Here is a 14,521-nt window from a genome sequence, read left to right on the forward strand (position 1 = left end):
GAGTTTTTGAATCGAAACAAGGTAAGTACACGATAATATCTCGGTAAAATCATGGTGTCTTTAATTATGCTCTCTCATGCTCTCACCTCGAGTTAGGGTTATTTTTATTTATTTATTTATTTTTTAAATAAATGCCCTCCTGTTCAGAATTTTTCTTCCCCCAGAGAACTGAGATTTTAAGCTTTCCAATGATGTATCACACATGCATATAGGACAATTTTGAAATTTGGCCAAATTGGGGGTCTCAGAGCTGAACTTCAAGTCACCTGAGTGTTTACCGCTATATACAGTATACATTTCATATTAAACAAACAAAACATATTTAGAGAATTTCAATTGGTTTATGTTTTTGTTTCATGTTCGTTTTTCGGTTTCAGCCAAGATTTTCATTTCGGTGCATCCACAATGTATATGTTTATTTAAAATTTTAAGTGTTTTTCCCTTTTGTCTTTTCGTCGGCTGTCAAAACAACTAAATCAGAAAACCAAGAGTTCCCATGTGGCAGACTGGACACATCAGACAGGAAATAGCACCCCGCCTTCCTGTTTTAACCAACGAAAGTTTCACTTCCATCACTTCCCATTTCAGATAAGTCTCCTACATAGCTATCATGTTCATCGATGCCATTTACATGACCTTTACATAGAGCGGCGGGATTGTGGTGTTGCTTTCACGGTCGGGCGACACTCCCTGCTTAGGTTGCGACAGTTGAGACAATCTGTTTTTTCATTGGGCTGAATTGCTTTTAGTTTCTTTATAGCACAAGTACTGACTTGCCTTTGCTTGTCCTTTGCCCAGTTTCATTTTATGGGTGAACAACTAGCCCAAAAAACTGTTCGTGAAACAGTTACAGAATTAAATGTGTAAATGGGAATATTATTTCAGAATGATAAAATAGAGCGTCCCTAATCTTTTGCACCCAGCTGGTGGGAGCACCTTCGGGGCAGTGCTCTGCGTATTGATTTTGTTGCTTCTCTCATCTGGTATGTTGACAGCAGGCAAATACATACAGCTAAACTAAATGACTGCTATTCAATTTGGTTTTAGTGATTCAGCTGTCCATTGTTTACCTGAAGGGAAAGGATACCGCAGTTTCACTTTATTGGATCATTGGGCTGGAGCTGCATACATTTGCGGCACATCGTGTGTCTCTTGTAATCAATGTGTTGTTTTTAATGTGACTTTGAGAGAGATTTTGATAGGGCCTGAAGTTACACAGGTGTCTGACTTTCACTTTGCTGCGTCTGTACAAATGTTTGTGCTCCAGGGCTTTATATTCCGACCATTTCTCTGGAGAACGCTCCGTGATAAATGGAAATTTGCTGGGCTCTACTCTGCAATTTTAGTGAATTTGCAATCAATCTATTTTCAAGCCGACATTCACACCTCATTTCCCGCTCCAGGTGTGTGGAGATAAAAAGATGGAACGCTTATATCAAGAGTGTTTTCCCTAAAAAAAAAAAAAAAGAATGATAACTTTTGAGTCGTTTGTCATAAAATAAAACCCAGCATTCCTTAACACAAATTGGACAAATATAACAAATTGTCAGCATTAATTGACACCTTCAGAGTAATATGTATTTATGTTTGCGGTTGTGTACAACAAAATGACTTCATAACCTGTTGGTTGCTTATCTCACTCCCTGAATGCTGCAAAAAATTATAGAATAGATTATACTCTTACTATCTCTGCAGCAAGGTCCAATTTTGGTTGTCCGAGTAAAGTTGTAGTTTCCTGTCATTTCATTTTTTAAGCAAAGTGTGGAAATATAAGACAACACTTTACAGGGATAAATGCCTTTTTAAAAAATTGCAGTTGCATAGAAACTGTTGACAGGATGTTGAACACAACGGGGGGTTTCTCTGTGATGATAAGAGCCGTCAACAGTGAGGTTTGAAAACATTACAGGAAGTCTCACAAAAGAGATGGGAAATGAAATGCAAACGTGGTTTACAGAACGACGATGACGGCTTCAACGTTTTTCACTGAGCTATTTGTGGCTTGCTCCTTAACACGCAAAATGCAGACAGAACAGCATGGAAACGTTTGTTTTCTTGTTTCCTCAATTTAACTTCATGGCCCAAAAGGAGGAAGCGTATTTCAAAAGTCACGGTCCACGAGACAAGCAAGAACCAACAATGAAGGCTGATAAAAGCAGGTCGGTTGACTCTTAAAGATTTTTTTTTTTTTTTTTTTTAATGTTGGAATTGAATTCCTACTGCTGCTGCTGTTCTCAGATATCTTGAGTGCAACCTTCATGGTTCAGCAATTTTCTGTTTTCACGGAAATACTGAATTTTGTGCGTATTATAATAATGACCAACCTATTCAGGAGCTTAAGTGTGATTGAAAGTTTTGACATCCGTCAAATCCTCGGTCACAGGTGCAGCAAAGTCTCATATACTCATAAAGCCCATTTTGCAAGTTCATAGCACATGCAACTAGTTTGAGTAATGTTTACTGCCCTATAGAGAAATGACATTTATTGTGCAGTCACCTAAAACAAGTAGAAACGTGACCGAGAGGAGTCTTTCAGATATGGTCATAGAGGACAAGACCACACGTTTATAGACCTTAATGGCTTCTCTTTTGTATGCAGACAGCAAGAAAAGGAGAGGAAGAGCCGTGCTAGTTTCACCAGGTCTGGCTCTCATGAAAATGTCAGTCAACAGAAGAAGACCCAACCCAGCAAGTGAGGCAAATTTCATTGATTTCTCATGGATGTGCAAATTTGACCCACAAAACACTTCAACTCTGCTGCAGAGTCACTAAACCAGAGTTTCCTCATCTTTTCTCAGCATTTCAGCAGAAACGGCTCTGCAATGGAGCAACTCATTTGAAGAACTGATGAAGAACGCAGGTCAGATTTACAATACGGACAAAAAAAAAAAAACAAAGTCATAATTATTAATATATATGTACTCTTTAAGAGAGCATGATTAGCTGTGATGCATATTTTAATTAGGGCTGTCAAACGATTAAAATTTCTAAACAAGTTAATCACAGTTTAAAAATTAATTAATCGTAATTAATCGCAATTCAAACCATCTATAAAATATGCCATATTTTTCTGTAAATTATTGTTGGAATGGAAAGATAAGACACAAGATGGATATATACATTCAACATACTGTACATAAGTACTGTATTTGTTTATTATAACAATAAATCAACAAGATGGCATTAACATTGTTAACATTCTGTTAAAGCGATTCATGGATAGACTTGTAGTTCTTAAATGTTAGATAAATGTTAGTACGAGTTATAGAATTTTTAAATTAAAACCCCTCTTAATGTTTTCGTTTTAATAAAGTTTGTAAAATTTTCAGTCAAAAAATAAACTATTGTTGCTTTTGTTGATGTCAATAATAATTACGGTGCTGAAACCCATAAAATCAGTCACACCCAAGCGCCAGCAGAGGGCGGCAAAACACCAAAAAACACAGGTAACAAGTGGAAATGACACTTTGCTGTCATTTTAATCTGTTTGAGCGGGGCATGTGCGTGAAATGCGTCAAATATTTTAACGTGATTCATTTTTAAAAATTAATTAACGCCCGTTAACGCGATAATTTTGACAGGCCTAATTTTAATGTTTCCAACATTCTCCTACAAAATTGCCCTTTTGCTCCACATTAAGCCATAAAACAACTGCTTGTACTAATGAGGGTGTAGTTACACTACTGAGTCTGAAACAATGAAAATAGCAACTGTAAATGTGTCAGATTCTGTTGGCTAATTTTGTTGTTTGTGTACACATATTACTGGCCTTTAAATAAGTTATGGAAAGTTTACTGCCTATTTGCAAATTTCTCTCCTCAATTACCCACCCCATTTTTGTTTCTTTTATAAACAGATCTGTTTTTTATTTGTTTTGTTTTTTTCATTTTTACAATTTCTCTATTAACTCTCTGTGCGTCTTTGTTTGTTTCTCTACATCAGACGGGGTGGAAACTTTCTCTCAATTCCTTCGCTCTGAGTTCAGTGAGGAAAACTTAGAGTTCTGGCTGGCGTGTGAAGAATTCAAGACCTCTGAGTCTGAGAAGAAGCTGCTGTCTAAAGCCAAAAATATTTATACTGTTTTTATTGAGTCGGATGCGCCTAAAGAGGTATTGCATGTTAATTTGCAGATAGAAATGAGAATGTTTTTCTGTGGCCTGTCGCTGTGTGTTTGGAGGTTTAGAATATTCATGACATGGCGATAAGGACCATGGTGGATGAATTCTCAATCATTACTGGGTCAGGAATCCAGTCGACCTTTATGAACGCTCGGCAGGGCGCGGCAGTAGTGCAGTTTGGTCAGGCATCTCAACAAAATACAGCAAAGCACCCGGTGAGAGATAGCTGCGGTTTATAAGATTTTCCTTTGCAGTGTGCATGATGATTTGACCGCATCTGACCGTTAAGAGCTGGTGTCCTCTTTGTGGCGGTGACTCTTTGCAGAAGTGCAGAGTGCAGCGCCCACACAAATATAGTGTTTAAGTAAAATGATTGTCAGCCTAAATATGTGCATTTGTTGCCTTTGCGTGTACTTTACATATGGTTTCTGCATATGGTTTGTAGCAACAGGAATGCACCAGCTCTACTTGCAACAGCAGATGTCGGGTTTCACCTCACATATTAACGAAACAGTTTATCACAATACTAGTAATAACGGGATTTTTTTATTTGAATTACCATGATTTTGTAAGCCGCTACTTTTTTCCCTCATTTTGAATCCTGCAGCTTATAGTCCAGAGCGGCTTATTTTATATTTATTTGGGTTAATAGGTAACACTTTATTTGACAGTGGTTTCAAAGAAATGCTAGAAGACAGTCAAAATTATGACATGGTTATGACACTATCATGGGCAATAATGAATGCTTATGACAGATGTCATTAAGTATCATCTGGCAAATTATGTCACCAACACTGCATTTATGTCCAGATCGGATCTTTTACATCAGTTTAAAAATGAGATAATTTCCGGATGATATAAAATGACATCTGTCATAAGCATTCAGTAATGCTCATAGCAGTGTCATGTCATAATTATGATGGTCTTATGACAGTTTTATAGCGACACTGTCAAATAAAGTGTTACCAAATACCAGAGCTAGCAATTAATGAAACAACTAGAAGAGAAACGGAAGAAATAATTAGCACAGAACATGAATTGTGATTGTTATTTATATTTGTAGCGCCGCAATGCATGCTAGGAGGCCCGTTGGATGACAACAGTGTTGACAGCAGGTGGCAGCAGAGGTTGACTGTCTACCTCAAGGGAGCAGTGATGGCCAAATGAAGCTTCTTGAAGCATTGCAGCCATTTGGTTCAAAGCTTTACGGTGGTTCGTTTGGTCTTATGACAATCATATGATGCCACTGTCAAATAAAGTGTAACCGGTTAATACCTTTTGGTGTAAATATCCCATAATACAGTGAGGACAGCTGCGGCTTGCAGTCCAGTGCTGCTTATCTACGAACGAATGCTGTTTTCATGTCAAATTTGGTAGGTGGCGTCGTATAGTCAGATGCACCTTATAGTCCAGAAATTACGGTATTTTTTTTTCCCCCCAAAAAAACTACAATCCAGAAAATTAACAATCCTTACCACTAAACAGGGGTCTCCAGGGTAAAACGGACTAATTAAAAGTAGTTTGGGGGCTTATTGCGCCGTAAATCTGCTATGGCAGCATACAGACATATTGTTCTATCAAACGCAACAGTTCTTTTGGCTTAAAATTCAGCAGTTTATTTTAAAGAGCGGTGAAAGAGCAGAAATTGCTTTTTTTAGCCTTTTCTGTGTTTTCCGCACAGAAGATATACACATATACAGTATATACGTTTACACATTGTATATATATATATATATATATATATATATATATATATATATATATATATATATATATATATATATATATATATATATATATATATATATATATAGATTCCAAGTGAAAAAGTAAGCCCCTTTTCAGGATGACTGTTCTTTCAACATTGTTTAAAGGGGAAAAAATCCCTCAATACTCATTGTGAGCTATACAGAAAATTAATGATTGCGGCAAGCATGTTACGTCACCAGTGGTGTCTTGAGATACAACTTATTTACTGTACGCTTAACTTACGACAAAGCCCTTATGTCTCAAGATACCATTCTACTAATTTTCTAGACATCTGTGATGTCATTGCATTGTATCCTGGGATGGCTTTAATATAGTGTGAGCAAACCAGCATTACACAGTACAATAGTCCTGAATACACTTTTTGGAGTAGTTTCTCTCATGCTGTTTTAAGACTACTTACCTGTTTGAGTCCAAATAACCTAATTTGTGCCCAACAAACAGTTTTGATGGCCTCATTTAAGAGTGTGCAGCAACAGTATTAGTCTTAGAGAGTTCGGTACGTGCGTGAGTTAACTTGCAATAAACCTGTGCCTTAAGTGAAATTGCCGATATTGTCTCTTAAATACAGTTTTCTTTTCGCGGCTCTTGCAGGCGCATCTGCATTGACAATCTTTTTCACAAAAACGCACCCCCGCCCCCTTTTATTTGATTTGATTTTTGAAAATAATTTTGCAACAATATTACAGAAAAATATAGTGTATTCCGTACAGGCTAAAGGTTTGGGCATAGCTCAATCAATGAAACACAAATGAAGGTCCCAACCCCATTGATAGAGCAATAAATTCCACTAATTAACCCTAAATAGGCATACCTGTGAAGTCAAAACAGTTTTAAGTGACTTAGAGAATGGCAAGAGTTGATGTTTTCGACATCTGACATAAAATTTGACTGGCCATTTGTTTCTACATCTGACGACATGCTTGAAATTTGACGATTTATGACAGAGCTGCAGTTTCTTTGTTTTCCCAAAAGATGGACGCACGGCGGATTTTCTTGTGAGAGAAATCAACATGATTTCCAAGAATGTTAGTGCAGGAAAGATGTTAGTGAAAAAAGGAAATAGGTGATTCATACCTTTGAAATGAAGATGGAAATGATAGAAAAATATAAGCATGGTGTGCGCATCCGTGACCTGGCAGGACAATACAGCCGTAGAATGTCTACTCTCAACGGTCCTCCTCCGACCACCGTTCGCCAGTTTTTATAAGTTAAGGTGACGATTATTATTGTGGTAACATTGCCATAGAAGTCTTTATCAGGTTTCTAATCATTTATTCGATAACTTGTGAAACACAATATGCCTATTGTCCGCCGCAGCTGAACAAAGTAAACAAAGTGAAAGTAAAAAGTCCTATTTCACTCTGTCAAGTCAGCCACACAAACACATTCGCCACATTAGAACCCGATTCGTTACATAATTACAGGTATTATTAATATTACTATTATTATATTATTATTCCTATTTTCATTCATAATTTATTTGTTTTGCTCTGTTTAATTGCTATTTGCAATAGTACCAGCAGTATTTATTAAGGATTTAGTGTGGGTTTTCGGGCTGTGGAACGAATTAATGGAATTATAAAGTATTCTTACGGGAAAATCCTGCTCGACATACGACAATTTCGACTTACAAACAAGGTCCTGAAACGAATTAACTTCGTATGTGTAGGTACCACTGTACTAGAATATTATACTTTTTATGTTCTTGCACCTTTTTTGCAAAGAGCATAATTCCACACGTGTTCATTCATAGTTTTATTACCTTCACTGAGAATTTACAATGTAAATAGTCATGAAAATAAAGAAAACGCACGAATAAGAAAGTGTGTCCAAACTTTTGGTCTGACCTGTATATTTATTAATTTATAGATCAGTTTTCAGCAACTTGGTAAAAATGACTATTTGTCCCAACCTTGTTACAAGGAACTCTTATTGAACATTCCAAGTGTTGTATTTTTGTGGAATTTACACATATTACATTACACGTATTTACATTCCATTCTCAGTTACACATTACATTTTTGCTACTCAGGTCAACATTGACTACAGAACCAAGATGGCCATCCAGAAAAACTTAGCACAGCCCACAAGCAGCTGTTTCGAAGAGGCTCAGATGAAAGTCTACAGCCTGATGAAAAAAGACTCCTATCCCAGATTCCTGCACTCGGACCTTTATTTACGCCTCACAAGCAAAAGAGGACCGGGAATCCCGATGTTTCGCAGAAGGTCACGCTCCTGTGTGTTCAACGACCGAGGCGGTGACGGCGCTGAGCCTTCACCGTGGTAGCAATAACATTTCAGACATAGCCGCTCACTCGTAAAAACGATTATTACATTGGTGATAATCAGTGGTGAGCTGTAGAATTTTAATTGCATGATTTGTATATGAGATGGTAATCATCCAACGTGTCTGCGAAATGAATAATTTTCTTTTACAATCATGCTGGATTATTCAACCAATGTTGGAGCCTGGCGACAAGCCATTGATCCACACAAATAGGGGATATTTGGAGAAATGTGTAATTGGGTACTACAACTACATACAGTGTGTATGTAAAAATGCAGCTCCAGATCTCATCTGTTTAGCAGATAACTCGTGCTCGTAATCTTCACAAAACTGTCACTTGAAGTAATTTCGCCTCATAAATGGAAGTCTGATCATGTGTTAATTTCTGGAAGCCGACTGATGTGTAGAATTTAACCGTGAAGCAAACCTTTCTTGGAGTGATACCATCGTGCCTTCCACTATTTTTAATATCAAGGATATGTATTGTATGCCCACCAGACACCCAATCCAGTTAAAATGTATGACAGAAAAAAAATAAGAATGAAAAAATTCTGCTCATAGAAAAGCAATAACTACATTACACACAGGAAAGCGGTGACCTCAAACAAGGCCAAACATTCACAAAAAAGTCATGTACAAGGCCTTACGGTACTATTCCTTGTCCTCATTTTATTTGTCAGTTCGTTTTGTAGAATCATTTGGTAAATTATTTCTGTTAAACCCTCCCAGTTCAAATAAATGGGACATCTATGGCAGTCAAAGTATTAAATCAGGTATTTAACAAGAATGTCGTTATAGGAATCTAAAGTGTGGATTCTGGTTGATAAGGTTTCTCTTAATTATTACTGAAAGAGCTAATGAAAAGCTGTTTGGCAGTTTTTGTGTAATCTTGTTCCCAAAAAACATGCAAAACTCTCAAAATTGCACTTTCTTGTAGCAAACAAAATTACTTTTTCATAGATTTGTATAGCAGACAGTGTTGATTATATTCTGCTGGGGAAAACATTTCTGAAATTGTTTAAAAATAATAACAATAATAACAATTCACTTTTCTCACCCAGCTGTTTAGAAACAGTTGTTTGAGTCTTCTCAAACAACTGCATTGTACATTTCAAAGTTGTCTTAAAATTGAAAGACACACTTAAAAGTTAAGTATCGTATTTTTCGGACTATAAATCGCAGTTTTTTTCATAGTTTGGCAGAGGGTGCGTCTTACACTCTGGAGCGATTTATGTGTCCGGGTCGGGCGGACTTCTCTCTCGCTAACTTTTTTTAAATAAATATATATTTATATAATTATACTAAAACGATCTATGGATGTTAAATAAAATAAATAATTTTCCCCCCCTGGCACCCTCCGCGAGCATCCTGGTATTTCCTTTTCGATATAGAGCAGCTAGGAGTGAAAAAGTAACTGAAGACGGGAATTGAAAAGCAAACAACTGCGAAAGGGATGGGGTATGGAAAGGACTCAAATTGATTGTTGAAGCTACTATACAGAAACCTGAGTCGGCTTCGCTGAATGTAAACAAAGGTGCCGCTTTGGTCTCATACGAGAAAAATATTTAACACCTGATAGCAGACCGACGTTGAAAAGATGTTGGATCAACATTCCACTGTCGATCTTATATTGTTGAATCAACGTCACTTTTGCACCTTCTTTTAATGTTGCTTCACTGTTGAATTCCTTACAAAACCTAAAATTCATTTCGATAATTAATACAATGGAACAACGCTGAATCAATGTTATGTTTTCGACCAAAACGCCCACTCATCCATAATTCAATGACTTTTCAAACATATTTCCCGGTCAATCATAAATCAACATTAGTTCATCAACTATAAAACAATGTTAACCCAACCATCGCCTGACATATAGTAAAACAAAATTGTTTCAACGTCACTTGATGTTGAAAATTTTGATGTCAACCAGACTGATTATTTTGATGGAAAATTAATGTTTATTCAATGTCGGTCTGCTATCTGGGAAACTTTTCCAGCATTATTTCGTTGTGTAAATGCTAATGGTGTAACGGTACACGTAATAGTATTGAATCGTTTCGGTACGTGGTGCTCGGTTCAGAACGGACGAATACCGAATGAGTTTCTGACGTAATTTAACCCTTACTTTTCGAGGTTGTGAGCCGATCGCGTTACAGTTTCTTTGTGTAGATTAGATTTACTCCGTCTTCTCTACTATAATGAGGACTAACACGGTAGGACACTATAACCCAGAAACGTCAACGGCGCGACAACGTGGCCGCCGCGAGAACGCAGTGAAACGCGGGTGTTAGAGTCAATCAGCCAATGCACACCAGTCGCAGTGCGGCCGACTGTTAGATGCGTCCCAGAAGGGGCTCAACGCAACGCACGCGAAAAGAACGGCAGAGTTTATTATTTGACGCGAGACGCGGCCCTCCTGCGTCAATACTACTACCGGTAGCTAGGATCGGGCCGGAAGTCACTCGTGTAAAAATACGGTGGACCCGGTCGATTTTTAAACTAATATGCAATCGTAACCTACTTTTTGAGTCCATCAGATCGCTTGAGTGGTAGATCGGGGCACAGTTGACTTATCTTTGTTGATTTACTGCTTTCTTCTCTGCTATAATAATAACCAACACGGCCCCGTGTCCAATACAAAACCCTCCTACCACAACAAAACAAGTAGGAACTAATATTCACATAGGAACTGAAGTTATACAACATAAAATGTACAATATAAATGAATACTACATCACATTTGTAAAATATAAACACATTATAAAATAAATAATAGCCCATTTAAATAAAATAAATTGAAATGAGCTAAAACACCTGTAATTAAATCATAAGAATAATACACACATCCTGCATACACAATTAAATTTATTCATTTCTGTGTGGCGCTTTAACTTGAGAAAATCTGCCAATAAAGCTTTTGAAAACCGTTCATAAGAAAAAAAAAATGTTTCATTGAGGCATTTCATTTGTAAAATACATGTAAAAATCTTTGTCATTGGGATTGCTTTTCTCTTTAGCAGAGGACTTTTTTCTTCTTTCAGAAAGAAATAAAGCTAACCAATACGCGGGGTCTGGAAGGCAAATTGTTGTTGGATTATCTTTAAATACCCACTACTTTTTGAGCAGGATTCTAGCATATAGGCTAATGTTCCTGTTGTTGAAAGCACAAAAGTGTGTAATAAACAACTAGCACATTTATATTTTTCATTTTATTTTCTTACTGTACCGAAAATGAACCGAACCGTGACCTCAAAACCGAGTTACGTACCGAACCGCGATTTTTGTGTACCGTTACACCCCTAGTAAATGCATTTATGATGATCATAAAAATATGTAGACTACTTAAACAAGGGGAGAAAACTTGCGTTTTTTTTCTGCCAACTCGAGGAAATAGAAATAAATGTCAAATCCACTATTCTATTAAGATATAAATGTTTATTTAATATCCATCTTACAGTCTTGTTTAACTGGGAGAATTTGTTACCAAAGACAGGCTTTAATTTGTTATCATTTTGCATGTATGCACTGGCATTGTGACAAAACATGATCACACAAAACGCAACCACGCATCACATCCCTGCATTTCCTCCTTCTCAGTCCTCACAAATAAAACATAAAATTTCGTGGTTTTTTTCGGGCTCCTGTCTACAAATAAAACATAAAATTTCGTGCAAGCAAATTAAGTAAATTGACCGGGCTCAGGCTGGGTAGGGCTTTAATACCCGCGGGCCGGTCGGGTGAGGCTGGATATTTTAGGCCCAATCTACCTTCAAGCGTCATGTAATGTTAGCATACCGTACACCTATTCAGCCTGTTGTTCTCTATTGTATTTTAAATTGCCTTTCAAGATGTTCTGTTCATGGTGCTGGATTCTATCAAATAAATTTCCCCCCAAAAATGCGACTTATACTCCGGTGCGACTTATGTATGTTTTTTTTCCTTTTCATTGCACATTTTTTGGCTGGTGCGACGTATACTCAGGTACGACGTATAGTCCAAAAAATACGGTAGTTATTTAGAATACCATACCTGCCTTTTCTCCCAAGTTGCGTGCATGTTTATTTTTTTTTATTATTATCATTGTAAATGTTAAGTTCATCGAGCACCTATTGTGGAAGGCTGCTTCACAAGTCAGTTTGTTTCTTGATTTTTTTTTTTAAATCAGATAATAGCATGGATGGAATTCTACCAGCCTGCTGTATAGCCTTCTGTTCTCCATCTATTCCACTGAATCAGACATGCTACATTGCCAGTGATTTGTCTTCCGCTGGCAATATAGCACCTCATGCAACTTTAATGTGTTTGATATGAGTTACAAGTTCATTTGACCATATCTTAACAAAAATGATTCATTATTTTATCCCTCCCGGTGTCCCACCATCTCCAAACTGTCTTGAAGAGAAAAAGTGTGCATGTATGGTAATAGGAAGGCAATCAAACTTTCTAATGAGGGGCTTAGAAATGCACATTGAGCTATAGTTTTCTTGAATTTACATATAGTATTTCCTATTGTTTGTCACAAATTTGCTATTTAATACTGATTAGTTTTTGGAGTCATGAGATTCAGTTTGTATTATGTTTGGGAATCATCCCACACATTAACTCATTCACTGCCATAGACGTCAATCGAGATAATTGCACTGTTGTAAAATATAAGACACTCTCAATTAAAATATCGTTTAAATGAGGCATGTCTGTGATCTTAATTGTTTGAGTGACCAAATTTAAATGAGATTAAATGTCATGTATACATCACAGCTGGCAAACTTGTGAGCTCCCTTTTTCACATCGCTGAAAAATTAATAGACCTTATCAACACGCACCACGAGCACAGAATTATTTATGTCAGTGTATATGCATGCACGAGCGATGCTTTTTCCTGAGACAAATGTGTATTAATTCCAAACCGCCAGTGAACCTCTGGGATTCTATATGCATCCAGGGAGAATATAGTGTATATACAACATGTCCATATTCAGAACATATGTGCGCATGCTGCAGCTCATTAACTGGAGAAGCTGAGCTTTCAAGGATCCTACAGGGCCCATCTCAACTTAAGTTACAGTACAAGATAGCTAACAATTCCTATTCATTTTGCATCAATTGAGCAGGCGCAGGCATACCTATATTGCAGCTCTTATGTTGTTATTTCGTCTGTGAAAGTCAAAGAACAAGAGGGGAAATAATAAATGATACAGTAACAAAGGTAGGGGCTCTGCCGGTGTGCCAAATTCATCACCACTGAAGATTAGTTACCTGCTGAGACTTTCCAAGCAGTTTTTTCTTTTCTTCTGCTCATTTTTTTTAAATGGGTGACTCATTCTGCGGCGCAACCTGAGGATATCACCCTCAAAATGTACAAAATCTGAGGGAAAACAAAGCATTGTCTATGAAAATGTGATTAATTGTGAATAAAGAGCGAGTACATGTGAAGGTAAGATACATGCATCCACTCATCAAGCCACTACCTAAATAAATAAATAAATACATCCCTGACACTTTTAATCCTACTTTTCAAATACTTTACAGCTTGTTGAAAAAATGGAATGATGTCGAAATACAGGTAACAAGAAGACATTCAAAGTTTGGAAAATGAGACCAGGTGCGCTGGGAGTCACTCACAGCAGGGGGTGCTGAGGATCTTATTTTGTTTTTCCCATTCAAAAACAGCCATTTCAGTCCAAATTTTTCATGCTCGCGCTTTTTCTCCACACAAGGTGCACAATGGCTGTACACATGCATGCTCGATAGTTTACGCACTACTGCTAGGCTACTGCAAAGACAGCATTCCATTTCACCTACAGTGTGTGTTTGTGTTTTTGTATTAGGAATTAAAGCGTGTGTGTATTGTAATGCAAATCGCCAGAGCTAGACTGCGTAATGACATTCAAACACATTTGAAAACTAAAAGGTCCAATAAGCCTCGGTTTAACACCAACTTTTCACAACTCAAATTGCACACGATTATCCAAAAGCGCTTTGTATGGTGGCAGCTCAACAGCAACAACAAACAAAAATATGGCTACAATGCAAGCTATTATAAGTTCTCCAGTCTAAATCTGCAGCTAACTTTTCCTCGCTGGGCACTATTATAAACTATCAGTGTTGCTAATAACGGGGTTAGAGTATAACGGCGTTACTAACGGCGTTATTTTTTTCAGTAGTGAGTAATCTAATTCAGTGTTTTTCAACCTTTTCTGAGTCACGGCATGTTTTTACATAGGAAAAAATGTCGCGGCACACCACAAAAAAAAAAAATGTTCCAATATTACTTCCTGTACAGTATATTTGATTGTCCAATAATTTCTCCATATTTATTCCAACTCAGTGTGACTTGAGCCTG

The 14,521-nt window shown here is 37.1% G+C and overlaps 1 protein-coding gene across 1 annotated transcript; it reads left to right on the forward strand.

Moving 5' to 3' along the window:
• Positions 1-1,920: 1,920 nt before the first annotated feature.
• On the forward strand, positions 1,921-13,274 carry rgs18 (regulator of G protein signaling 18). The gene is made up of 5 exons (XM_057858387.1): positions 1,921-2,159; positions 2,600-2,692; positions 2,799-2,860; positions 3,943-4,109; positions 7,921-13,274. The coding sequence occupies exons 1-5, from the start codon at positions 2,038-2,040 to the stop codon at positions 8,173-8,175; spliced, it is 699 nt and encodes a 232-aa protein (XP_057714370.1). The 5' UTR covers positions 1,921-2,037; the 3' UTR covers positions 8,176-13,274.
• Positions 13,275-14,521: the final 1,247 nt, after the last annotated feature.

Source organism: Corythoichthys intestinalis, chromosome 14 (assembly GCF_030265065.1).
Source record: "Corythoichthys intestinalis isolate RoL2023-P3 chromosome 14, ASM3026506v1, whole genome shotgun sequence".
NCBI lineage: Eukaryota > Metazoa > Chordata > Actinopteri > Syngnathiformes > Syngnathidae > Corythoichthys > Corythoichthys intestinalis.

What these genes read in the sequence shown, in the direction of transcription:
- rgs18 (XM_057858387.1), top strand. Translation starts at nt 2,038, where the DNA reads ATGGAAACGTTTGTTTTCTTGTTTCCTCAATTTAACTTCATGGCCCAA. An exon ending in ATGAAGGCTGATAAAAGCAG is followed by an intron (nt 2,160 to 2,599) that starts GTCGGTTGACTC and finishes TTTTGTATGCAG; the next exon opens with ACAGCAAGAAAAGGAGAGGA. An exon ending in AGTCGGATGCGCCTAAAGAG is followed by an intron (nt 4,110 to 7,920) that starts GTATTGCATGTT and finishes TTTGCTACTCAG; the next exon opens with GTCAACATTGACTACAGAAC.